Here is a 24349-nt window from a genome sequence, read left to right on the forward strand (position 1 = left end):
GCTTTCCGTCAGGCCCTCATGGGTCTCCTGTACGTGTTCATTTAGCCTCCCAACCAACCAATACTATGTGAAGAGTTTCTGTAGCTCTTCTGTGTCTCTCTCATTTCCGGAATCTTTGTGGAATTTCTAAATTTCTGACCAGCCTTCCAGGCTACAGTTCATGCCAACCAAAACTGCATCCTGAAGCTAGCATAGCTGCTTACATTCCCTGTTTGTTCCTTACTAAGTTTGTTACTTAATTCTGTGTGTGTTTTTCACTGTTTACTCCAAATCCCTTTAACCCCTTCCAGAAGTGAAGTTGTTCTTTTTCACAGCCAGCCGTATCCTCAAAGAATTTCCATACCAACTGAGCAAAGGGTGAAGGTAATGAGAGTGGCTTCAGGCAAAGGCACCACGAATCCCCACTGTTGTTAACCAAGATTCAGCTAGTTTTCATGAATTAACACTTAGCAACATGTTTGTGTATGTTTGAGCCCTCAAATAGTTGTTTTTCATGATTGTGTTCTTTGTTATAGTTGTTTCTTGAAGAGTGTATTTGCCAGCCTCTCCCTTGCTATAGTCAAATTTCAGTCTCTGGTTTAATTTTAAAGGAAAAAGAGTAGTTTTAAGTATTTAAAAGAAATATGATTGTTTATACGTCATTGTTTAACTATTAACGCCATTGTTTAACTATTGAAGTTAAGCATGGAAACATCTTAGCCTAAGATGGCTAGGTTTAGATTTTCTTCACTCTAGAAACTATTTCATACAGCATCTGGCCCCAGTATGTTCAAATACACTTATTCTTCCTATTCCTCTTACTCTTATTGCAGCCTATATTCTAGTATTATGGAACTATTTAAATTTCCCTAGTGGTATATGCTTGGTCTTACTGGCAGTTGCAAGTGCAGTATATCCTTTTTCTGATCAACTATTGCTATATTACACTAGGATATATTTGAAATATCTTCCCTTTCAGAATTTAACTTGAACTTCTCAAAAGAATTGATACTCTGGTACCAATAGCAAACCTTTTTATAGCTCTATTACAGTACTTATTAGGTTGTATTAAAGTAATTATTGTATATTTTTCTGACTACAAATTAAATAAGATCACAGTATGAAAATGTGGAAAAATTGTTACTCATTTCTGGTTACATTTAGGTATATTTCTTTCCAGTCCTTTTAATAGGCCTCATTTCTTACACAATAGAGACCATATAGTATAAAAATTTTTATGTAAACTGCTCTTCCTGTGCTATTGAAACAATCATTTTGCATTATATTTTATCATAAATAATCTACCACTGTATGCATCTAAATATAAAGTGATCCTCAGTACAAAATAATACTCAGTTTCCCAAAGAGAATCTCTGCTCTCTTATACATAACACTTTCAGAGAGGTAGATGAAATAGTCAAACATCAGATGTTTACTCTATTTATAGATATTATTATAGGATGATATGTGTTTATTGCTATCTGAATCTGTTTGACTTCTGATTTTGCATAGCAAGCGTAGATGTGCTCAGTCATGTCCTACTCTTTGCGACCCCATGGACTGTAGCCAGGTTCCTCTGTCCATGGAATTTTCCAGGCAAGAATACTGGAACGGGTTGGGATTTCCTCCTCAAAGGGATTTTCCCCACCCAGAGATTGAACCCGCATCCCTTGGGTCTCCTGCATTAATAGGTAGATTCTTTATCACTGTGCTGCTTGCAAATGTAGATAGCAAAGATTATCTTTTTCCTGGTCTTATCCCAAAATGAAGTCATTTTGATTTCTGGGTTCAGGTAAGTTCTCACATAGCAAAAATACCTTTGGTCTTTTTTCACTTACCTTTTATGAAGACCAAAAATTTATTATTGCTAGAGTCAGTTTTAAAATAGCATCTGTAGCTCAGAATTGAGATGTTACTTTTTGAATTTGATCCCAAGCCCCAATTACTAACATTCCTTCTAATAGTAAGATAGCTGTGACCCAACCCTCCTTCATCTTGTACATATATACTTGTAAATGATATGAAATAAGTACTTTGCTGCCTTTTAAAAACTTTAATTTTTTTTCAAAACATTTATCAAATAAACCATATTCTGGGCTGTAAAACACACCTTAACAAATTTAGGAAGATTTGAGTTATAGAAGGTATTCTCTCAGACCACAATAGAATTAAACTATAAATCAAAAACAATGAGAACTAGAAGGGCCCAAAATGTTTGTAGACTATCTAATTAGCATATGTGTCAAATAAAAAGTCACAGTAGAAAATTTTAAAAATTGATACTTTGGACTAAATGAAAATGCATCTTATCACAATTGAAGAGCTGTAGTGAAAGCAGGTTTAGAGGGAAATTTTTAACACTGAATGCATATATTAGAAAAGAATAAAGATGTAAAGTCAGTAATATAAGCTTCTACCTTAGGAAACTAGGAAAACAAGACCAAATTAGATCTAAAGTAAGAGGAAAAGAAATAATGAAAATTAGAACAGAAATTAATGACATCTGAAAACAGGGAAACCACAGAGAAAATCAGTGGAACTGAAAGCTGGTTCTTTGAAGGGCAGCAAAACTGATAAATCTCTGATCAAACTAACCAAGAAAAAAAAAGACAAATTACTAATATTAGAAATGAAAGAAAGCTATCACTACTGATACCATGGACAGTAAAAGGATAATATAGGAATATTATAAATGACTATGCCCACAAATTTGATAACTTAGATGAAATGGATATGACTGTATATATAAAAATGATGACCAAAAATTCTTTTTGGAGGTCTCCTTAAACTAAATGTGCTTCCTTGGTAAGATATAAGCATTTCCCCCAAATTCTGTTAAACTCAGTTTATAAGATTTTTATTATAGTTCTGTAAATTAAAGATTTACTATCTAAAACAATTTCTTTATTATCTTAGTAATTAGAATTGAATCTAATTTGATCTAATAAAAATGTAAAGCTAGTTAGACTTATGTAGAATTACAGAAAAGTAATTTAGAAAATAGGGTCTTTGGTGTTTTAACTAACAATTTACCATTTTCTAGTGGGTTACTGAAAGCCTAGTAAAACTCATCCTAAAATATCAGTGAATGTTATTCATTTTATGGGGGTGGCAGAGGCATGTCGTATTACCTGTTTTATAATTCTTAATGATAATTTAGTGGTTATTAACAATCAACTTCTTCTATTTCTTCTCTTTATCTTTTTAAAAAAATTATCTTTTAAAAGATAGTCTTCATCTTAATACATGTACTATATAAGAACATGTCCTTTTATCAGTCCATTTCTTGTCCATTCTTAATATTAGATTGGTGCAAAAGTAATTGTGGTTTTGCATTGTTGAACTTTGCTGTGTGATATTGGAATACATTCTTAAATAAATGTGGTTATGTTATACGTCATTTTAATTCACATTTCTCACTTTATGTTTTTTTGCTAATGACTTATTACTTGCTGTTTATTTTATATTTATTTTAGACTAGGGAAATGATGTTAGACAAAAAGCAAATTCCAGTGATTTTCTTATTAGAGTACAAAATGGGTTGTAAAGCAGTGGAGACAACTCGCAACATCAACAACACATTTAGCCCAGGAACTGCTAACGAACAAACGTACAGTGCAGTGGTGGTTCAAGAAGTTTTTCAAAGGAGATGACAGCCTTGAAGATGAGAAGTGTAGTGGTCATCCACTGGAAATTGACAACAACCAATTGAGAGGATCATTGAAGCTGATCTTATAACTACGTGAGAAGTTGCCGAAGAACTCACCATCAACCTTTCTACAGTCATTCCTCATTTGAAGCAAATTGGAAATGTGAAAAAGCTTGATAAGTGGGTGCCTCACGAGCTGACTGCAAATCAAAAAAGTCATTTTGAAATGTCATCTTCTCTTATTCTGTGCAGCAACAATGATCAGATTGTGACGTGCAATGAAAAGTGGATTTTATACAACAACCAGCAGCAACCAGCTCAGTTGTCAGACTGAGAAGAAGCTCCAAATCCCTTCCCAAAGCTAGACTTGCACCAAAAAAAGATCAGGGTCACTGTGTAGTGGTCTCCTGCCCATGTGACTCACTACAGCTTTCTGAATCCCGGCGAAACCATTACATCTGAGAAGTGTATTCAGCAAATCAATGAGATGCACTGAAAACTGCAAAGCTTGCAGCCATCTTTGGTCAACAAAAAGGGCCCCATTCTTCTCCGTGACCATGCCCAACCACCTGACAACAACCAGTGCTCCAAAAGTTGAACAAATTGGGCTATGAAGTTTTGCCTCATCCTCCATATTCACCTGACCTCTCATCAGCTGACTACCACTTCTTCAACCATCTCGACAACTTTTTGCAGGGAACATGCTTCCAGAACCAGCAGGAGGCAGAAAATGCTTTCCAAGAGTTCATTGAATCCCAGAGAACATATTTTTATGCTGTAGGAATAAACTTATTTCTCATTGGCAAAAATTAGTTGATTGTAACTGTTCCTATTTTGATTAATAAAGATGTGTTTGAGCCTAGTTATAATAATCTAAAATTCACAGTCCAAAAGCACAATTACTTTTTCATCCAAAAGCACAATTACTTTTTCATCCAAAAGCACAATTACTTTTTCACCAACCTAATAGCAGTGCATCCCCTTTTTCTTCTTAAATGTGGTTCCTGTGTTCTCTACTCTTCATTTTCATATCACCTCCTGGCATCTTAATTTACTTCCATGATTTTGGTTACCATGTATATGCTGATGATACCAAATCTGTATTTCCAGTTCAGAGCTCTGATCTGATCTTCACATATCTGGGTGCCTGCCAAACTTCTCTGGTTGTGTTTTTGCCTGTTCTCCCCTTTTCTACTGAATCACCCAAATTTGTTCCTCTTCCAGTATTCCCTGGTTCATTAAATGTGTTTATATGCCTAAGCTAGAAACTTAAAGATTTTTTTCCTTGACTCCTTCCCTATCTCAAGGCTTCCCTCGTAGCTCAGCTGGTAAAGATTCTGCCTGCAGTGCAGGAGACCCTGGTTCAATTCCTGGGTGGGGAAAATCCCCTGGAGGAGGGCAGGGCAAACCACTTTGGTATTCTTGCCTGGAGAATCTGCATGGACAGAGGAGCCTGGTGGGCTGCAGTCCATGGGGTCACAAAGAGTCAGACATGACTGAGCAACTAAGCACAGCACAGTGCAAGTTTAACAACAGTTCTCGATATCAGTGAGTCACTTCAATGGAGTTATTTACCTATTGCTGTGACAAAGCCTGTGAGATACCTTTGTATCATGAGCAAGATAATATTTTCCACTTTACTACTGAATCACCCAAATTTGTTCCTCTTCCAGTGTTCCCTTTTTCATTAAATGCATCTGTATACCAAAGCTTGAAACTTAAAGATTTATTCTTGACTCCTTCCCTATCTCACTTCCCACATCTAGTTTATCACCAAGTCCTATTATCATTTCGAAGTTATCAATATCATTTCAGTCTGTCTACCCCTCTGTGTCCTCTTCTCCCACCAGGGCAATTACAATAGACTCCTATTTCCAGTTTTACTGCAATTCATTCTCCACAGATCAACCTGAGAATTTTATCTGAAACATAAACCTGATGCTCACTTGGCAAACTCTCCTAACCATTCAGGGATTTTCTTTTGCTCTGAGATAAAATGCAGGTTCCTTAGCATAACATAAAAAATCCTTTATTATTGACCTTTGCATCCCTCATTTCCTTAGTACCTTTTCCTTTTAACTATATGACTCAATAATACTGATCTCCCTTTTATTCATATAAAATTCTAGCTTCTGCCTGGTGTTTTTCCTTCTGCCTAGAACATCCCTTTCACAAGCCAGCATTTAACCCCTTCACCTGCATAATTTGCTTTTAATCCTTACATAGTCTTAAACATTGAACACTCTGAGGAAGAACTTCCTTTACTCCTAGGTTCGGTATCATCAACAAAGCTACATACTTCTCTAACTAACAGCAGATCTCCAAGTATGATCCATGGATCTCTAGGAGTCTCTGAGGCCCTTTGGGGGAGGTCTGTGAGTTCACAAAGTATTTCATGTTAATATTAAAATATTATTTGCCTTTTTTACTATGTTGCTATTTGTACTGATAGTTCAGAAGCAGTGGTAGATAAAGTTGCTGGCATCTAAGCACGATCAAGGCAGTGAAACCAAGTTATATTAATACTCATTGTATTCTTCATTATGGACCCACAATTTAAATTAAAAAAAAGGCCAGTTTCGATTTAAGACTGTTGGTGATGAGACAATAAAAATTATAACTTGTATTCAACTTAACTCTTGAGTAATTATCTTTCTATTATGTCCTATGATGAAATGGGAAGTACACAAAAGGCAAACTAAAACATCATGGCATGATTAGCTATTATCTATTTAGCCAGATTTGCAACAACAACAACAAAAAATGTTAAACAATGTCACTTTTCTCATTAATGTGTTTATTTTGGAAAGTAGAATTTTTTTTCAAAAATACTATGTGTTTTGAAAATACAAAAATACTATGTATGATGATTTTTATTTTTGCTGTTTTTTTCTCAGCTTGTTTTTATACAGTAAATATCAATTGATATAACCTGTATGAACAAAAGTTCTTTGAGATCTTTAGTAACTCTTAAGAGTGGAAAGGGATAATGAGACCAAAAAGTTTGAAAACCCCTGCTCCAACGCATTGTATTTTTCTTATTCTGTTTATGGTTTATCTTTCCTCTTAGACCACTTTGTAAACCCTGTGAAGGTAAAGTCCACATCTGCCTTGCAACTCAGCTCCTAACATAGTGCCAACACATACAAGGTCCTCAGTAGATACATATTAAGTTAAATGAATTCAACAGCATATATTTAATATTATTACCTTGCATATTATTGAAAATGTGAGTCTCAGGCTAAGAAAAAATTTTAAAAATCAGAAAATAGATATAGAAATATAACCTGCATCTGGGGATTATTTTGATTGTTGGAAGTATGTGATATCATCTGGATATACAGAGTATCACCTGAATCAGTCTGGAGAAAAATTGTTGAAGGAGAGAAAGAGAGAAACGTTAGTTATGGAACTTTAGGTAGTGCTTATGTATAATAGGAATGAAAAGGAAACTATAATGAACATAATAGTTCAGTATGGATTATCCAATTAAAGATAATCATTAATTGGACACAGATTGAGAAGATGTTCTTCTCTTAAGAGAACCATGGTAGCAGGTGAAAAGTTTAAGATAGGATAATGTCTTTTGGGAAATTCAGGCATTTCCCCAAATGAATACAACACATGTATTATTTTGTATTTGTTAAGTCTATAAATTTTTTTTATTATCTTGAATCACCTAAATAGAATTTAACTGAATTTATTTTTAATGCTAATACAACAGCATTAACTAAATTAGAGAATGGAGAGATGCTGGCAATTGCCTAAAGTTAAGGAACAGAAGGCATATGTATATATATAGAATTGAGTGGGTTGAAGAGTAAATTGTGTTGTTTCTGCTGCAGTTTTAAATCATCACCCCCTTCTTATCTCCAGGAGAATCACTTTCTTAATAAAAATCTCCTCTATAGTACTTCTCCAGAAGAAATGCTTTACTTGAAAGCTTTGTTCTTTTCCCCCCTCCTTTTGTAGATAAGTCTTTCTGGTCCACAGTTTTTAAAATCACTCATTACACTCAGAGAATGGAGTTTTCGTTAGTTAATGCCATCTTTTCTAGTTAACTAGAATAACTTGCTCTTTTGGTATTGAATCTTAGAAAACATTTACTAATTTTTTTTTCATTTAATAATTTTATATGGAGTGTTGGAGGGTGATGGTACTTATGTTTTCTTTGCTATTTTTAAACCACTTGCATTTTGATAAGTGTAACCCATTCTTTGTCATAGCATTTTGATATGAAAGTGTCAAAATATTGCTGTGGTAAGTCATGGTTAAGGATAGTACTCTGCAGATTTTAACTGTTAAACATATAATAGTGATTTTCAGAGATTTCAGATAAAGTACATTTCATGATAAGGTATGTTGAACATAGTTGGATTCTTCATTGTCTTATTTAGAAGTATCATAGCCAGTTATCAAGAGAGAAAATCAGTTAAGACAAATTTTAACTGGTGGAATGTTTAACCTTCAATTTGCACTGTAATTTTTATTTTGTTACACACAGTCCAAAAGTCTGTATTTGAAAGGCAAAACTAGTGACCAGCAGGGTGAAGTATAAAGTAGCCCCAGCAACCAGAATACTTAAGCAGGTGTATTTTCAGTCATTCAAAAAAGTAATATTTACTAAATGCTACTGTATTTCTAACTCTATGCTAGATAACATGGAAAACTAAAGGAAAAGTAAGGTTTTAAAAAACATAGCATAATACCAAGAGAGGTAAATGTATGTAAAAGTAGTAGGTGGCTTAGTTTACTTCTTCAACTTCATATTTCTGTATTTATTACTCTTGGTTGTTTACTTGGTAGTTAGAAAGTATAGGGTGTTCCCAGAGCAAAGCCATTGTTTTTCATGTCTTATTTTTAAATATTAACAGTATTAAGTCACCAAAGTAGTTGGCTTATTTGCATTTTAATTTAAATTCAGTTCTTTTTTTGCTGAGTATAAGAAAAACAGATATTGTGCTTTTCAGAATCAGTCTACCCTGTTTTATGATTTATCCAAGGAGGAGTGTTAATTTTTTTTCAAAGTTTTGGTACATCAAAATAATACACAGGAGCAGGGGAAAAGAGGTGGGACAGATTTAATTTCACTTAGACTCTCAGTGTGCTCAATGGCATTGGACCTGTGGACACTTATAAACTCTTTGTGGGCAGGTAATTCCTTTTCAAAAGAGTTAAGTGGATTCGAATGAGAAAGTTGGAAAGTTGTAAGAGATCTTTCATTCCCATTCTTTTAAAAGATAAGATAATTATACCTCATGTTTTAATCAGCATTGGTGATAATATATTTCCAGTATGTTTTACATGTTCTTTAATAATTATAAAATTGAGTACACAGTTTAATTTTAGCTTTTCTGTTGCATGCCCAGTAAGTATAAAACTGGGAGGTTGAAAATTCATGGCTTTAAGCAGGTTTAATGAATTTTATCTTTGTCCCCATTGTACTAAGACTGATAACTAAGCTCCTTATCACAGTATTATTTTAGTTTTTCAATTATTTTCATGAAGACAATAGTGCAATAAGTGGTATAACTGATAATGGCATGTGCAGGGGAAAACATGAATCCCAGTTTTTAAATACCTTCATCTTGTGCTATTTAACAGTTTCCCTACTTTGCTTACACTCTCATTCTTTTCAGAAAGTATAGCTGTAATATTGTTTGAAAGCATATTTAAGAGGGGGAAACAAAAGTAGGGGTAAATTGGAAGACTGCTGTTAATTAAGTGAAACAAAGGAAATATAAAATTCTTCTGAGATCTAGTACTTAGGCCTAGACAGGATTTATGGTGAAGAAGAGGGTTAGTGTCTTTGACTTTCTAAACCTTCTACCATGAAGCTTTTGGGGAAGCTGCTGTTTAAAAGAGATAAAATAGGAGCTGAAACCCTGTAATCAATAAACAACTGCCTTGAGTTTCAGCCCACTCCTGCCTGACCACTTCTGTTTCACCAGGCAATAGCTATTGTAGCCACAGGCTGCTGGTCACTGGAGGGCATGGCTTTTCCCTGATTCTCACCCATTTCCTTGCTTCACTTGGCCCATGGAAACTGCCTATCCGTGGAGCTGCCATAGACAGAGCTGGAATCTTTAGATTAGTCCCAGTGTTGCACAGAGTTCTGAATGTTTCCCTGCACCAATTTAATAACACATTGTTACTATGTTTATTCTTACTGTACTGATAATAGCCAAATTAGTCATATTGAGAACAGTATATGGAGGAGTGAACAGATACTTCAGTTCCCAAATCATATATTATTTATGATGCTTTTTGAAGTGGTAGTCCTCATGTAGTACTATATATTTATTATATTGTGTGTATTTCCCATTCTCAGTTCAGCTTTACTTATAGAAAGGCATGTGAAAATAATTCGTGATATTTTATTAATAGAGCAGTTACCTAAATTATATTCCTGCTGTGTAAATTTAAGGTCAGTAACTTTGCCTTATAACTATATCATCAGTACCTATGGAATACCTGGCATACAGTAATTACTCAGTATATATTTGAATAAGTGAAAGAAAAATATGGAAACAATTGAGTAATATGATATAGAAAGTATGAGAGTAATTGCTTTACTTCTGGAGAATATTTTAAAATAAAGAGTGTGGCCTTAAGAACATGACCATAGATGTAATATGAACCTCCAATGGAAGCCTTCTTTGAAATATGTAAGTTGTTGAAGAACCTTAGCCAGCTGGATTCTTTTCTACCTCAGTTTGCCAGTGCAGTGGTTTTTAGCCTTCAAAGAAACATTTTACCTATGTTAACTTTAATCTAAACCAATAGCAGTAGAGGTCACAGCATGGAGCTTTTAAACTGTAAATATGAGTGTAGAGTAGTAAGGTATTTCAGAATGGCATTGTCTACCTCACACAATCTCTAAGCCTTTAGGCAGTGTTTATTTGCATTAAGGACTTCTAAGAGGAAAAACCTGTTCTTCCCAGGATCTGGGTACTTTTATGCATTAGCTCTAGATTGAATACATATTCCCAAAGGTAGAAATAGTTTTGAAAACCTGAGAAAGTCTGTATATTTGACAGAATTCACAGTAAATTAATCTACTCTATCATAAAATCAAAAGAGAACTTGTGTCTGTGTCTAAAAGCCAGGTTTTCTTTAGGCTTTAAATGATAGTTGAGAACTTTAAGAAAGGATTAGAGAATTGTAAAAGAATTAAGTTAATCACTTTAGTAACTTGCCCAAGGGTCATTATAATAATCTTCCTAACGATTATAATTTTCCAAACCATGTACCAGTGAGTACTTTAGGAGGACAGATGTTCAAATTCTGTTATTCTCTGCTTTAACTTGGGGGCTTAACACAGTAACCTTGCACATAAAGTGAAAAGAAAGTGCTAGTCGCTCAGTTGTATCCTCCTATTTGCGACCCCAGGGACTGTAGTCTGCCAGGCTGCTTTGTCCATAGGATTTCCCAGGCAAGAATGCTGGAGTGGGTTGCCGTTTCTTTTTCCAGGGCATCTTCCCAACTCACATAAAGTGAAAGTGAAAAGTGAAGTCGATCAGTCGTGTCCGACTCCTAGCGACCCCATGGACTGCAGCCTACCAGGCTCCTCTGTCCATGGGATTTTCCAGGCAAGAGTACCGGAATGAGTTGCAAACACAGTAAATCAATGAATGAATGAATGAATGAATTCTCTTAAAAGACTATAAAATGAATTTTAACCAAAACCCCAGATAGTGCCAATCTCATGATTAAGTTAACTGTGACTTTAGAACAAAGAAAACTTAATTGAGGTTAGAAACAGGGGAACTTAGTGTACTTTGTTTCCTTTATTTTCTTTTTATCCCTACAATATCTTTTCAGTTCTGTGTAACATTTACTTTGATGTTGGCCCAAAGTATCTGCTGCTGCTGCTGCTAAGTCGCTTCAGTCGTGTCCGACTCTGTGCGACCCCATAGACGGCAGCCCACAAGGCTCCACCGTCCTCGGGATTATCCGGGCAAGAATACTGGAGATAAATACAACATTATGGGTGATCCCAAGGAGAAGAACAAAGGATTAAAATGTTAGAAGCAGACTAAGAAAAGGCTTTAAAAAAGGGGGTTCAGGTGGTGGAGGGGTTGTGTGTGACACTTGATATCTTGAGAAAACAGTGGGAATCTAATATCTCTATCTACTCTTTGGCTTCTTACCCTTGTCAATAAAAGACAATGTATCTAGTTTTAACCCACTTGAGTTTAACCACTCTGAACAAAGATGAGATCAGTTCAAGTAATTGCCATGGAAGAAGGCCTTCATACATCAAAATGAAAAAGGAAATAAAGGGGAGAATTTTTCAAAGCATAATAGATTGGAAACCTTAAGAAAACAGACGAGCCTGTTACATAATAACAAAATGTGACACTGAGAGAAAAGACAACTATCTTAGAGGAAAACAAATAATTCTAGAAACAGGCAATTTTTTTGTAGGAATAGAGTCCTATATATCTATAAAAATAATGAACAGTCATGATGAATATCTCTCATGTCAAGAAAAGATATTAAGTCATTTTTTAAGAAGACAGGTAAGAGTATAGTAACTCTTAAAAGATTCCCATTACATATAAAATGTATTCTCATTCAAGCACTAGACCCTTGCCTTTAAAGAATCATGCCCTGTCATAAAATTTTGAGTTGTTAAAAAATGCTGAAATGTAGGTTAATCACTTAGGACAAGGTCATGAGTGAATATAAATCTGCATTTCAGTTAGCTTTATTTATAATTTTGAGTTTTTCTAATTTCTTGCCAGATCTGATTTAGTAATTTTTTTGCTTCAATCTAGCTGAAAATGTTTTTACTAGAAATAGAAGTATCAGATCTGTTGTGTTGTGTTGTTTCTAACTCCCTTGCGTTCGCATTTTTAGAATATCTTAAACCTTTAAGTTTCTTTGCCAGGAATCTTGATAAGCTACTCTTTCATGAGGTTTAGTTTGATTAAGACCAGTGATTCAGTCTATCTATTGACTTACGTGGGAGCAGGGAAACTCAGTATGTTGTGGTATGCTGCTAGGGAACAGTTAGTAGGGATATGCCACTGATATTCCTCTGTGTTTTGAAACTCCCTCTCGTCTCTCAGGTAGCCCTACATGAAAGTAGGAATCTTGACCACCAGATACATGGGATTCTGTTGGGAAGTGTGTATTAGTGTTCTCCAGAAAAATAGAACTAATACATTGTGTGGGTGTGTACATAGAGAGACAGACAGACAGATGTATTTTAAGGAATTGGCTCACATGATTATAGGGGTTGGCAGGTCTAAAATCTGCAAGATGTTGCACCTTGAGTCTAACAGTTGTCTGAAGGAGGTAAAAATCCCTCTTCCTCCAGCAATCTCCGTCTTTTTCTGGTAATGTTACTGATCAGTTGACCAAGACAGGAAGATTATCTGGGTGGGTCTAATCTAATTACATGAGCCCTTAAAAACAAATAACTTTTTCCAAATGCAACAGAAGAGAAGGGGGACAGAGAGTCTCAGGAAGATTTGAAGCATAAGAAGAATGAATGTGCTATTGTTGGCATTGAAAATGGGGTGGGCCATGAGCCATGGTGTATAGGTGGCCTCCAGAAGCTGAGCAGTCAGCAAAAAAACAGTCCTGCATCCACATGGAACTGGTTTCTGCCAACAACCTGAATAAGCCTAGAACTGGATTGTCCCCTCACAAAACTCTTAAATAAGAGCCTAGTTCTGCTGAAACCTTGATTTCAGCTTGATCACACCCAGAGCAGAGTACCAGCCAAGCATGCCTGAACTTCTACAAAATTAGGTTGTATTTTTAAATTAACTTTGTGGTAGTTTATTTAATAAGAGAAAACGAATACATATGATTAGCTTGTTTTTAGAATGCAGACCTACATTTATAGTAAATATTTCCATAGCATGTTTATTTTATGCATGGGCAACTGTTAAGTTGTATCCAAACTGATACTTCCTTCTGTGGGAGACACAGGGAGCATAATTGTTAAAAGCTCAGACTACGAGTCAGATTTTAATTCCATCTGAAATCACTTAACTAGCAAATGACCTTCAATATGTATTTAACTTCTCTAAGCCTCATTCCCCTCATCTGTAAAATGAGAGTAATAGTACCTACTCATAAGAATTTTACACTGCTGATATAGTGGCCATTGTTATATGATGACAGTGATCACCATGATGGCAACACAAAAAATGTTGTCAATAAGAGCAGCAATCCGGGCATTCATGTGAAGCCATGGCTGAGATCTTTTCACTTACTTCTTCATAAGCCTGCTGTGATCTCTGTATATGGATTTTCTGGGTTATCCTTTCAGTTTTTTTCATATATTTTGCTTAAAAACTAGATATCCATGCCTTTCTCATGAGTCCCTTATCTCCAGTCTCAAAATTTTGTTTTCACGAGAAATTCTGTAAAATGAGTAAGACATAATTTAAAAATGGGTTTGTCAACAAAGTAAATTTGGACATTAAAGTTGAGTTTTTTAATTAGAAAGCTATTATATGGTTACATGCCTGTAGCTCTTCAAAAAAGAGACTATATTTTCATTTGACCTATCAACAAAGAAGCATCTTCTAAGACTATTTTGTGAAATGCACTTTGGGAAAAACTGTCCGTTCAGATATAAATCATTAACTCCCTGAGCCTTCACTTTTCTTTATTAAAGCCTGACTTCATCTACATAGTGCAGATTGTTTAGCCTATAAACAACCTTTACTCACACACTTAATCTCCTTCTAGTACATTTTTTTTGTTCTTTACTACCAAAATGCGAAGGAGAAGCTATTGTCTGGCTTTACACATTGGCATCAAAATCAGTAATGTTTAAGAATCATTTCAAGGATTTATGATACATATAGAAATGAAATAGACTATATGAAATGTTAAGAGCAAGTTGCTAAATGCTGGACTTCCCTGGTAGCTTAGATTGTAAAGAATCTGCCTGCAATGTAGGAGACCCAGGTTCAATCCTTGGTTTGGGTATTCTCTAAATATTAATAAATGATAATAAACCACACCATCAATCAGAATCAAAAGTTTTCTGTTTTAACTATTTTTTCTGCTATTCCTTAAAGAAATGATTAAGACAGAAAGATGGGTGGAACTAAATGAGTTTTAATGTGATCCAGGGTATCTAGTAATTTTACCCACTTACTTGTTATCTATCACCCCTAAAAGTTGGATTGTAAAAAAATTTCTCATATATATGACTGTCATGAATTCAGAGTGACAGTGCTATTTTACATACTGACTCTCAATAGTGCATTTTCTTCTTTTCTTTCTCCTGAAGAAGATACTATATGGAAATCTAATTTCCCGTTCCTCTATATCAAACCAGTAGGGTAATAAGTAAGGCTTGGATTATTGATTTCAACATTTTAGCCATAGAATATTTTCTTCAGAGGAAACATTTTGTGGTGTAGGCAAAGGGTATAGAAGTTGTCATCACCCAATATCTCCCACGTCTGCCTTTGTTGGCTCTTGAATGGACTCTGGAAAATACCTACAGCTTTGAAGAGAGCACTTTGAAAACCTGCTTTAAACTGTATACTTGGGTAAATATTGCCAGGTTTTCTTATGTAACAAGCAAAACATTTTACTTAGAGTTTATAGCTTCCTCTTAAAATGTCTTGAGGCGTTCAAGATTCTCTTGTTGACACTGGCAGCATGCCAGACAGAAAATTTTGTAGGAAATAAAATTCTGTGTTTCCTTATTAAGCTCCGTAACCAACAAGATGGGAATTGAGGGGGAGGGAATAAAGAAATATGCTCTTTTACTATAACTGTTTTGAAAAAGAGAACAAAGGTAATATTGAGTAAAACCCAACATAGGAAATTTAAATAGAAAGTTATCATTTGAACAGCCTAGGCAGACAGGAGTAGTAAAGAAATACAGTCTTTTACTATAACTGTTTTAGAAAAGAGAACAAAAGCAGTATTGAGTAAAAATCAACTTAGGAAAGAAATTTAAATAGAAAGTTATCATATGAATAGCCTATACATTTTTACATGCAAGATTTTTACTTAACACTTTTGAGAAACTTACATGAAGTTGAAGACTGAATTCAAAAATGTTTCCAAATAATACAGTTTTAAGGTTCTCTGCATAAATCTATCTAAAGCAAAGTGAAAATTTACTGAGGAATGTAAATGAACATTTGAAAGAGGTGATAAAATGTAGAGGAACCATAACAGACTTTCTAACCAAACTTTGTCTTTTAATCAGTATGTTTTATCACTTTACAGAATGTAAATGAAAAAGGTTCCCATACATTGAAATTAGGAACCAGTCTAACTGTATTTCAATTAGCTGTCCTGTAGATAACCAGTTGTTTCCTGGCTCATCAGACTGTTGATCTGTTCTGTAGATTTTCCTGGTCAGAAAAACTAATACCTTCTAAATATTTACCTTACCAACATTAGTAAATTCAGCCATTTCTTTCTGTTTTGTTTCTCATAAGGTGTAATGACTTTGTTTTTCCTCAGTCTCTTTGGAATCACATTTGGCATGTCTAAAAAAGGCTTGCTTTCTTACAGCCTAGTGCACATTTAGAAAAATGTGTTCAAATGCCTCAGAGTAGTCTCCAGAGAACACTAACACGTTCCAGCAGTGCTGCCGTAGACCACAAAATTGATTACAACTGTTTAATGAAGCTACAGAGCCTACATCACATTTCAACATTCTTAATGGTGGCAAATTGTATATTGTGGTTGAGTTTGATGTTTATTTTCAGAGAGATGTTTCAGTAGAAAGTGATATAGCTGTAATAAGTCCTAGGTTGCAATGGAAAGAGAGAGAAAGCATGAAAAGTATAACCTGAGCAAGGCTATCTGAGAGTCATAGGTGTCTTGGAAAGGAATTTAAAGAGCACATCCTAACAAAGAATGCTAGACATTAACTCAGAGAAGAGTTCACAGATGCTACTTTATTAATCTAACCCATATCATGACTGTGTATATAAATACTAAGTACTCTAAACTGAAATGAAAAATAGTTATACTTTAATAGTATAGTTCAGGGGTATAAACCTGTCAGGCGAGTGTATTCTCCTCAGTTCTGTCTCATCTCAACAAAAATTTGAAGTGACGGACATTAGAGCTCTCGGCGTGTCATAGCTCTCAGACAGACCATGTTATAGCTCTCAGGCCTCGAACAGACCGTGTTATAGCTCTTAGATCAATGTTACAGCTCCGTGTTACAGCTCAATTTTATTTAGAAAATAGCAGGAAAATACATCCTCGAGGCATGAGGGCATGCCGACCCAAAGACGCAAAGAGAAGAAAGGAGGGAGCCCCGGCCCTTTGGCTCCTCTTTTTATATGTTTTCTCCTCCCCCTGGGCCTGCCCTATGTCAATTGGGCTAGCCAGGAGTGCCGTTTGTTCTACCTGCGGGCCTCACTCTGGTCCTCGGACCTTCCTTTGTTCTATTTTCATGGGCTTTTCCCTTCATTGTCTTTTAGCCCTGCCATTCTGGACTCCTGTTTCCTATTCTGACTACCTAACAGAACCATGTCTATTTTAATCATCAATGTCCAGAAATTTTTGTAGGCAACTGAGGCAGTTTTCTGGAAAGAAAGAGGAGATAGAAGAGTATCTCCTTGATACCTTTTCTGTTCCCATGAAGACCAACTGTGCTTCTTAAAGTTGAATTCCGTGAGGTATCTTTTCATATTTAAGATAAATTTGCCTTTTACTTAAGCTAGTTTAAATGGTTTTCTGTTCCTTGCCACTAAACTGTACCAGACCAAGACAGTGATTCTATAAAACCTTGTCTTCATCATCACTGCCTATACATGGAAACTCAGATAATGCAAGCAGAGTCTGTGAACCACCCTGAATAATAGCCAAGTGTGACTTGTGTGTCATATATGTATTGTTTTCTAGGGGGAAATGGCCATAAATTTCATCAGATACTCGAAGTATATTACCCAAAAAATTAAGAACTACTGGTAGAGAGTCTCAAGCAGAGGTATCCTAAGTGACAAGAGTCCCTTTCCATTCCACCTCCAGTGAAAGACTTTGGTTCATTAGAATTGTATCTGACAGAGTGCCATAATTATGCCAGTTTTTATCCTATGTATGACACATCGAAAAAAGTGCCCCTTAGAGCTTTGCTGCTGTTACATGTCCATTAACAATCTGACAGAATAGATTTTCATGAAATTTGGACCTCAGGAAAAATTCACTAGGTAGTAATTTTTTTAAGTCTTAGTTTTTGTTTATTTGAATATTTTCAGCAGGATATTGATATAGACAGATTTCAAATAAGTAAGAGGGTAATATTTTATTCTATTAAGAACTGATCTAAAATTTTAGAATTAGAATGGCCTTTCATTTTACAGAGGAGGAAACAGACACAAAACAGGTAAATAAAATATCTAAGGTCGCTTGGTAATAAAGCACCAGTAAAGATAGAGTTCTATTGATTATCTCTCTCCAGAGCCTTTTTTTTTTTAACTGTACCAAATTTTTGGTAATTATTCCTTCTTTACTCCTTGTCCTCATGTATAGTGTGTAGTTAACTCATTTAATCTTTATACAACACTATGAAGGTGGTGCTATTTTATCAATTTATAAGATATTTTTCTGCTTCTTTAAAAAATTCTAAGATTTTTAACACATCTTCTCAATAACAGAGAGCAAGCATTCACATTAGAATATTTGAACAGCATAGTTAACAACCTAACAGCCATATGTAGAATAATGTACCCCAAAACTACAAAATAATCCATTTCATCTATACTATACAGGTAACATTTACCAAAAATGTTATTTAAAAATTATAGTAAATATTTAAAATGTTATTAATTTATAAAAATTTATAAGGCAAATGTCAGTTAGACTCAAAGGGTTGAGTTATACAGACAATGCTATTAAGCAAGAAATTGGTACCAAATGGGAATTAGAAAGTACCCAAAGGTATAGAAATTAGTAAATAACCTTCCCCCAAAAACCCATGAGGTGAAAAATTATAACAAAAAGTAGAAAATATTTTCAACTAAATAATATTTTTTGTGAAGAATTTTTTGTCAAAAAATGTCACAAAAATGCTTTTTATTAAAACTTTTGGGTATAGCTATAGCATCACTTAAAGGAAAATTTATAGCTTAAATGCATATAGTATAAAGAAAAACTGAAAACTAATGAATTAAGAGTCTATCTCAAGAAGTTAAAGATGGGCTTCCCTAGTGGCTCAGTGGTAAAGAATCCTCCTGCCAGTGCAGGAGATACGGGTCCGATCCCTGGTTTGGGAAGATCCCGCATGCCACAGAGTAACTAAGCTCATGAGCCACAACTATTGAGCCTGTGCTCTATACCCCAAGAGCTGCAACTACTGAAGCCCACACAACCTAGAGTCCATGCTCTGCAGCAAGAGAGCCACCACAGTGAGAATCCTGCACACTACAACTAGAGAGGAGCCCTTGCCCACTGCAACTAGAGAAAAACCTACAACGCAGTGAAGATCCAGCACAACCAAAAGTGAATAAATAAATTATTTTTAAAGAGTTAAAAAAAAAGTCAAAGATAACTCAGCAAATAAGCTCCTTCCCCACCAAAAAAGTGAAAAAAGTAAACAGCAGGAAGGTAGAAAAAGTCAACAAATATAAAAGCTGGAATTTTATAATGACCATTAAAATTGGAAATCTCTGGGTGAGGTACATCCCAAAAAACAAGTCACAAGTAACCAATTTCAATGTTAAAAAGGGTGAATATAGCAATACATACTGAAGACATTTAAAAAATAGTAGAAGGATACTGAATAACTTTGTGGATGTTAATAATATTAAAGAAATTAAATTAATGGTTAAAAATCTTTTCATAAATAAGACTCTAGGCCTAAATGGCTTTACCAGCAAGTTCTCATAAGCATTAAAGGGAAAATGAAGTCTATTCTTACACATACTCTTAAAAATAGAATGAAAAGAATTCTGCACTCACCTTAAGAGTCTAGCATAACCTTGACATGAAAACTCTCTGTGGACAGTGCAAGAGTGGAAAATTATAGTCTGGTCTCACTTATGAACATAGATGCAAATATATATGTGTGTGTGTATGTGGACACACTGTTTATCTTGATTATTCAAAAATTCCATATCTGCAAATTCACCTAATCAATAAAATTTAATTCCAAGATCAGTACCCTTGGTATTTTCAGTCTCATTTGTGGACATGCTCAGTGTGGTGAAAAATTTAAGTCATCTGACATACACCTTCCTAGCTGAAGTTGGGAAGGTAAGCTCTTCCTTATTGTTCAATTCTAAAGTATAAAAATGTCCCGTTTTCAGTCTATTTAGAGTACATTTTTTGCGCTTTTTATTGATTTCACTTTTTAAATGACCCCTAAGCATAATGTTTAAGTTCTGTCAAGTGTATCTAAAAACAAGAAGGCTGTATTACGCCTTACAGAGAAAGTACTATATTAGATATGCCTCCCTTAGGCATGAGTTATAATGGTGTTGGTTGTGAGTTTAGTGCTGATACATTGTAATATATATTAAATAAGGTACTTTTAAACAGAAATACACATAAATCCAAGTTATATGTTGATCTGGTAATTAAAGTATTGTAATCAGAGGCCTAATTTTCTGTTTCCCTTAAGAGCATGGTTCAGTGATTGTGATGACTTTATAGACCAGAACCACCACAGATAGAACCAGCTATATATACATATATAAAACAAATGCTTTAATTTATAAAAAGAATAATTTATCAAAACCAAATCAGATTATTCCCAATAATGCAAGCTTGATTTAACACTACAGAATTGAGTGTACTGTATCACGTAAACAAATTAAAGTCATATCTCAGTAGCCAAGTGGAGTGCATTTCATAAAATCCAACAGATTTCTATGAAAATTTTTTTTACAAAAGGAACTAGCAAAGTATAAGAGGAGCTTCTTCAGGTTTATTAAGGTTTCTATAAAAAACCTACAGCAGTCATTGTGTTTAATAGTGAATTATATATTAATGGTGAAAATTATACTAAATGTCTCTTCTGAGACTGAAAACAAAATAGTAACTGCTTGTATTAGTCCTGTTTAGTACTGTGTTAGAAGCCTGAAGTTTGAGCAAACTCTGGGAGATAGTGAAGGATGGGGAAGCCTGGTGTGCTGTAGTCCATGGGGTTGCAAAGAGTCAGACCCTACTTAGCAGCTGAACAACAGAAGTCCTGGGAAAAGCAGTGAGGCAAAAAATAGATGGGTGGGTGAGTGGGTGGATGGATAAACAAGAAAAGCAATAAGAAATGTTTTTTTTCACAGATTTCATATAACTATGTACCCAGACTGCTAAGTCGCTTCAGTCGTGTCCGACTCTGTGTGACCCCCAGACGGCAGCTCACCAGGCTCTGCCGTCCCTAGGATTCTCCAGGGAAGAAGACTGGAGTGGGTTGCCATTTCCTTCTCCAGCGCATGAAAGGGAAAAGTGAAAGTGAAGTCGCTCAGTCGTGTCCGACTCTTAGTACCTAGACTGGAATACTCAAAATAATATACAGATTAGCAGTTGAGATAACAGAAACTTAGTCAAGCTGCTGGATACAAATCATTATACAAAATGAGTTGCATTTCTGTAACCAACAATGAAAAATTAAATTTTTAAAAAATAAGAGGGTTTATCCATGGGGGAAAGCAGTAATAGCATCAAAAATGAGCTAACAAGAAATATAAATCCAATAAAATATACATGGGATCTTTAAGAGAAATTGTTAAAGCTATTTGGAGACAATGAAAGAAACCTAAGTAGATGGAGAACAATAACATGTCCATGCATTAGAAGACTTGATATTGTAAATATGTTAATTCTTCCCAAATGATCTTTAGACTCAGTGCAGTTCTCATCAAAATCACAATGGGATGTGTTGTGTAAAAGGTACTACTACAAAGCAAGAATCTGAATTAAATTATAGAAACACAGATGACCTTCACAAATTTATATTAAGTGAAAGAAGAAAGTCACAAAAGCAAATGTGTAGTGTGAAACTGTATTACTCAGAAAACATTCATGGTGGGGAGACTATCAAAGGAAATTAAGGGAATGTTTATCATTAAAATCAGCATAGTGGCTGCCTTTACAGAATGAGTAGGGGATGTAGTCAGGGAGAATTGTGTTTCTAGGATGCAACATGTTATTTCTTGACCTGGGTAGTATTTATTTGGATGTTCTGTTCACTGTGTGATTAGTGTTTAAAATGAAAATATATGTTTGATGTAAAAAAAAAAATTGCAGAGCTAAACCAAAGAAATGTGAAATGGATTAAGTGTATTACTGAGAGCAACAACCTCAGATATGCAGATGATACCATGCTAATGGCAGGAAGTGAAGAGCAACTAAAAAGCCTCTAGATGAGGATGAAAGAGGAGAGTGAAAAAGCTGGCTTAAAACTCAACATTCATAAAACTTAAGAACATGACATCTGGTCCCATCACTTCATGGCAAATAGAAGGGGAAAAAATAGAAGCAGTGACTTTTTTTTTTTTTTTTTTTTTTGCCTTGGGCTCCAAAATCACTGCAAATGGTGACTGTAGCCATGAAATTAAAAGATGCTTGCTCTTTGGAAGGAAAGCTTTGACAAACCTAGACAGTATATTAAAAAGCAAAGACATCACTTTGCCAACAAAGATCTGTACAGTCAAAGCTATGGTTTTTCCAGTAGTCAGGTACGGATTTGAGAGTTGGACCATAAAGAAGGCTGAGCACTGAAGACTTGATGCTTTCAAATTGTGGTGTTGGAGAAGACTCTTGAGAGTCCCTTGGACAGCAAGGAGATCAAACCAGTCAGTGCTAAAGGAAATCAACTCTGAATATTCATTGGAAGGACTGATGCTGAAGCTGAAGCTCCAATACTTGGGCCACCTGATACAAAGAGACAACTCATTGGGAAAGACCCTGATGCTGGGAAAGATTGAAAGCAAAAGGAGAAAAGAGCAGCAGAGAATGAGATGGTTATATAGCGTCACCAACTCAATGGACATGAATTTGAGCAAACTCCAGGAGATAGTAAAGGACAGGGAACTGGCATGCTGCAGTCTGGGGTTACAAAAAGTGTCTCTGCAGCTCCATGGACTGTAGCCCACCAGGCTACTCCGTCCATGGAATTTTTCAGGCAAGAATTCTGGATTGGGTTGCCATTTCCTTCTCCTGGGGATCTTCCCAACCTAGGGATTGAACCCACATCTCCTGTGTCAGCAGGCAGGTCTATTACCATTAGCACCATCCGCTATCTGGGAAGAGCCGCTGGATGGGCAAGAGACAAACTGGAGAACAATTATACCAAAGAAGTTCTTGCATTGCTGCGAAAGTTCTAGGCTCCACAACAGACTTCCCAACCTGAGGATTTGGCAAAGAGACTGAGAATCCCCAAGGAATTTGACTTTGAAGGCCAGTGGGATTTGATTACAGAACTTCCACAGGACTGGGGAAACAGAGACTCTTGGAGGGCACAAACAAAACCTTGTGAGCACCAGGACCCAGGAGAAAGGAGCAGTGACCCCACAAAAGACTGATCCAGATTTGCCTGTGTCCAGGAGTCTCTGGTGGAGACGTGGGTTGACTGTGGCCTATTGCAGTGTCAGGGGCACTAACCACAACTGGAAGCCACCAGGGAAACCCCTCTTGTGGCTAAGCTGGTTAAAGAAACCTCCTGCAGTGCATGAGACCTGGGTTCGATCCCTGGGTTGGGAAGATCCCCTGGAGAAGGGAAAGGCTATCCACTCCAGTATTCTGGCCTAGAGAATTCCATGGACTGCCCATGGGGTCGCAAAGAGTTGGACATGACAGAGCGACTTTAACTTCACTTCACTTCTTCAGATCCATATTAGCTGCATTTGACTAACCTTAATGATCATGTATAGTTTGGTTACCTTCTTTTTTCCTACTACTTTTGTAAATGAGGCATGCTCCTGCACAAAATAAAATTTTTTCATTACTTAAAAAATACTATTCTATAATGGCTTTTCTCTTTGGTCCTTAAGTCATTGACATCGTTATATTGGTAACTGAGAATTAATTTGTGAATGGATTCTTTCATCTATAGTTTTCAAAATGCGATCTAGGAATTTGAGAGACTTCCAGGGTCTCTTTGGGGAGGAAATTATTTTCATAATAATACTAAAATGTCATTTGCCTTTTCTACCTTCAATCTTTCTTGAATCTAGTGTTGAGTTTTCTAGAAATTTCATGGCATGTGATATTACAATAGCTTGAATGAAAAGCAGATAAAGAGAATCCATTCATCTTCTATTAAGCCAGACATTAAAGAGACTTGAAAAAATGTAAAACAATAACTCACTTTTACTACCTTTCTAGTTTAGATTTTCACTATGAATTAATGTTTTTAAACCATTGAGTTTTAGTTTCAGACATGGTATTATTGGTAGATATAACTTGCATAAACGAAAGAGTTCTTCAAGGCCCTCAGTAATTTTTAAACATGTAAAGGGATCCTGAGACCAAAAAGCCAATAGTCTATATATCTTTTTTATTCTCAAACGTTTGAATTTTTCTTATATTTTATTTCATATTATAAAAGGCATACTGAAAATAATCTATTTTTAGGTTGCTACAAACCTCAGGAAAGATCAGATTACTTGACGTTGGCAGCTGCTTTAACCCATTTCTGAAGTTTGAAGAATTTCTAACTGTTGGCATAGACATTGTACCTGCTGTAGAGGTATGCATAGTTCTGTTTGTTTTGTTTTGAGACTTGAATATTTTACATGTATATACAAAAGAAAGCACTATCTTTAT

General features: G+C 35.4%; 1 protein-coding gene across 2 annotated transcripts in view; it reads left to right on the forward strand.

Moving 5' to 3' along the window:
• Nucleotides 1-24349, forward strand: part of SAMTOR (S-adenosylmethionine sensor upstream of mTORC1) — a 69976-nt gene that overhangs the window by 32695 nt on the left and 12932 nt on the right. For both annotated transcript variants that reach the window (XM_081537136.1, XM_081537135.1), the window contains one exon: nucleotides 24158-24272. In XM_081537136.1, coding sequence (XP_081393262.1) covers nucleotides 24158-24272 — 115 coding nt within the window. The remainder of the gene's footprint in view (nucleotides 1-24157; nucleotides 24273-24349) is intronic.

This window comes from Giraffa tippelskirchi, chromosome 10 (assembly GCF_054371585.1).
Source record: "Giraffa tippelskirchi isolate mGirTip1 chromosome 10, T2T-mGirTip1v1.2.pri, whole genome shotgun sequence".
Taxonomy (NCBI): Eukaryota; Metazoa; Chordata; class Mammalia; order Artiodactyla; family Giraffidae; genus Giraffa; species Giraffa tippelskirchi.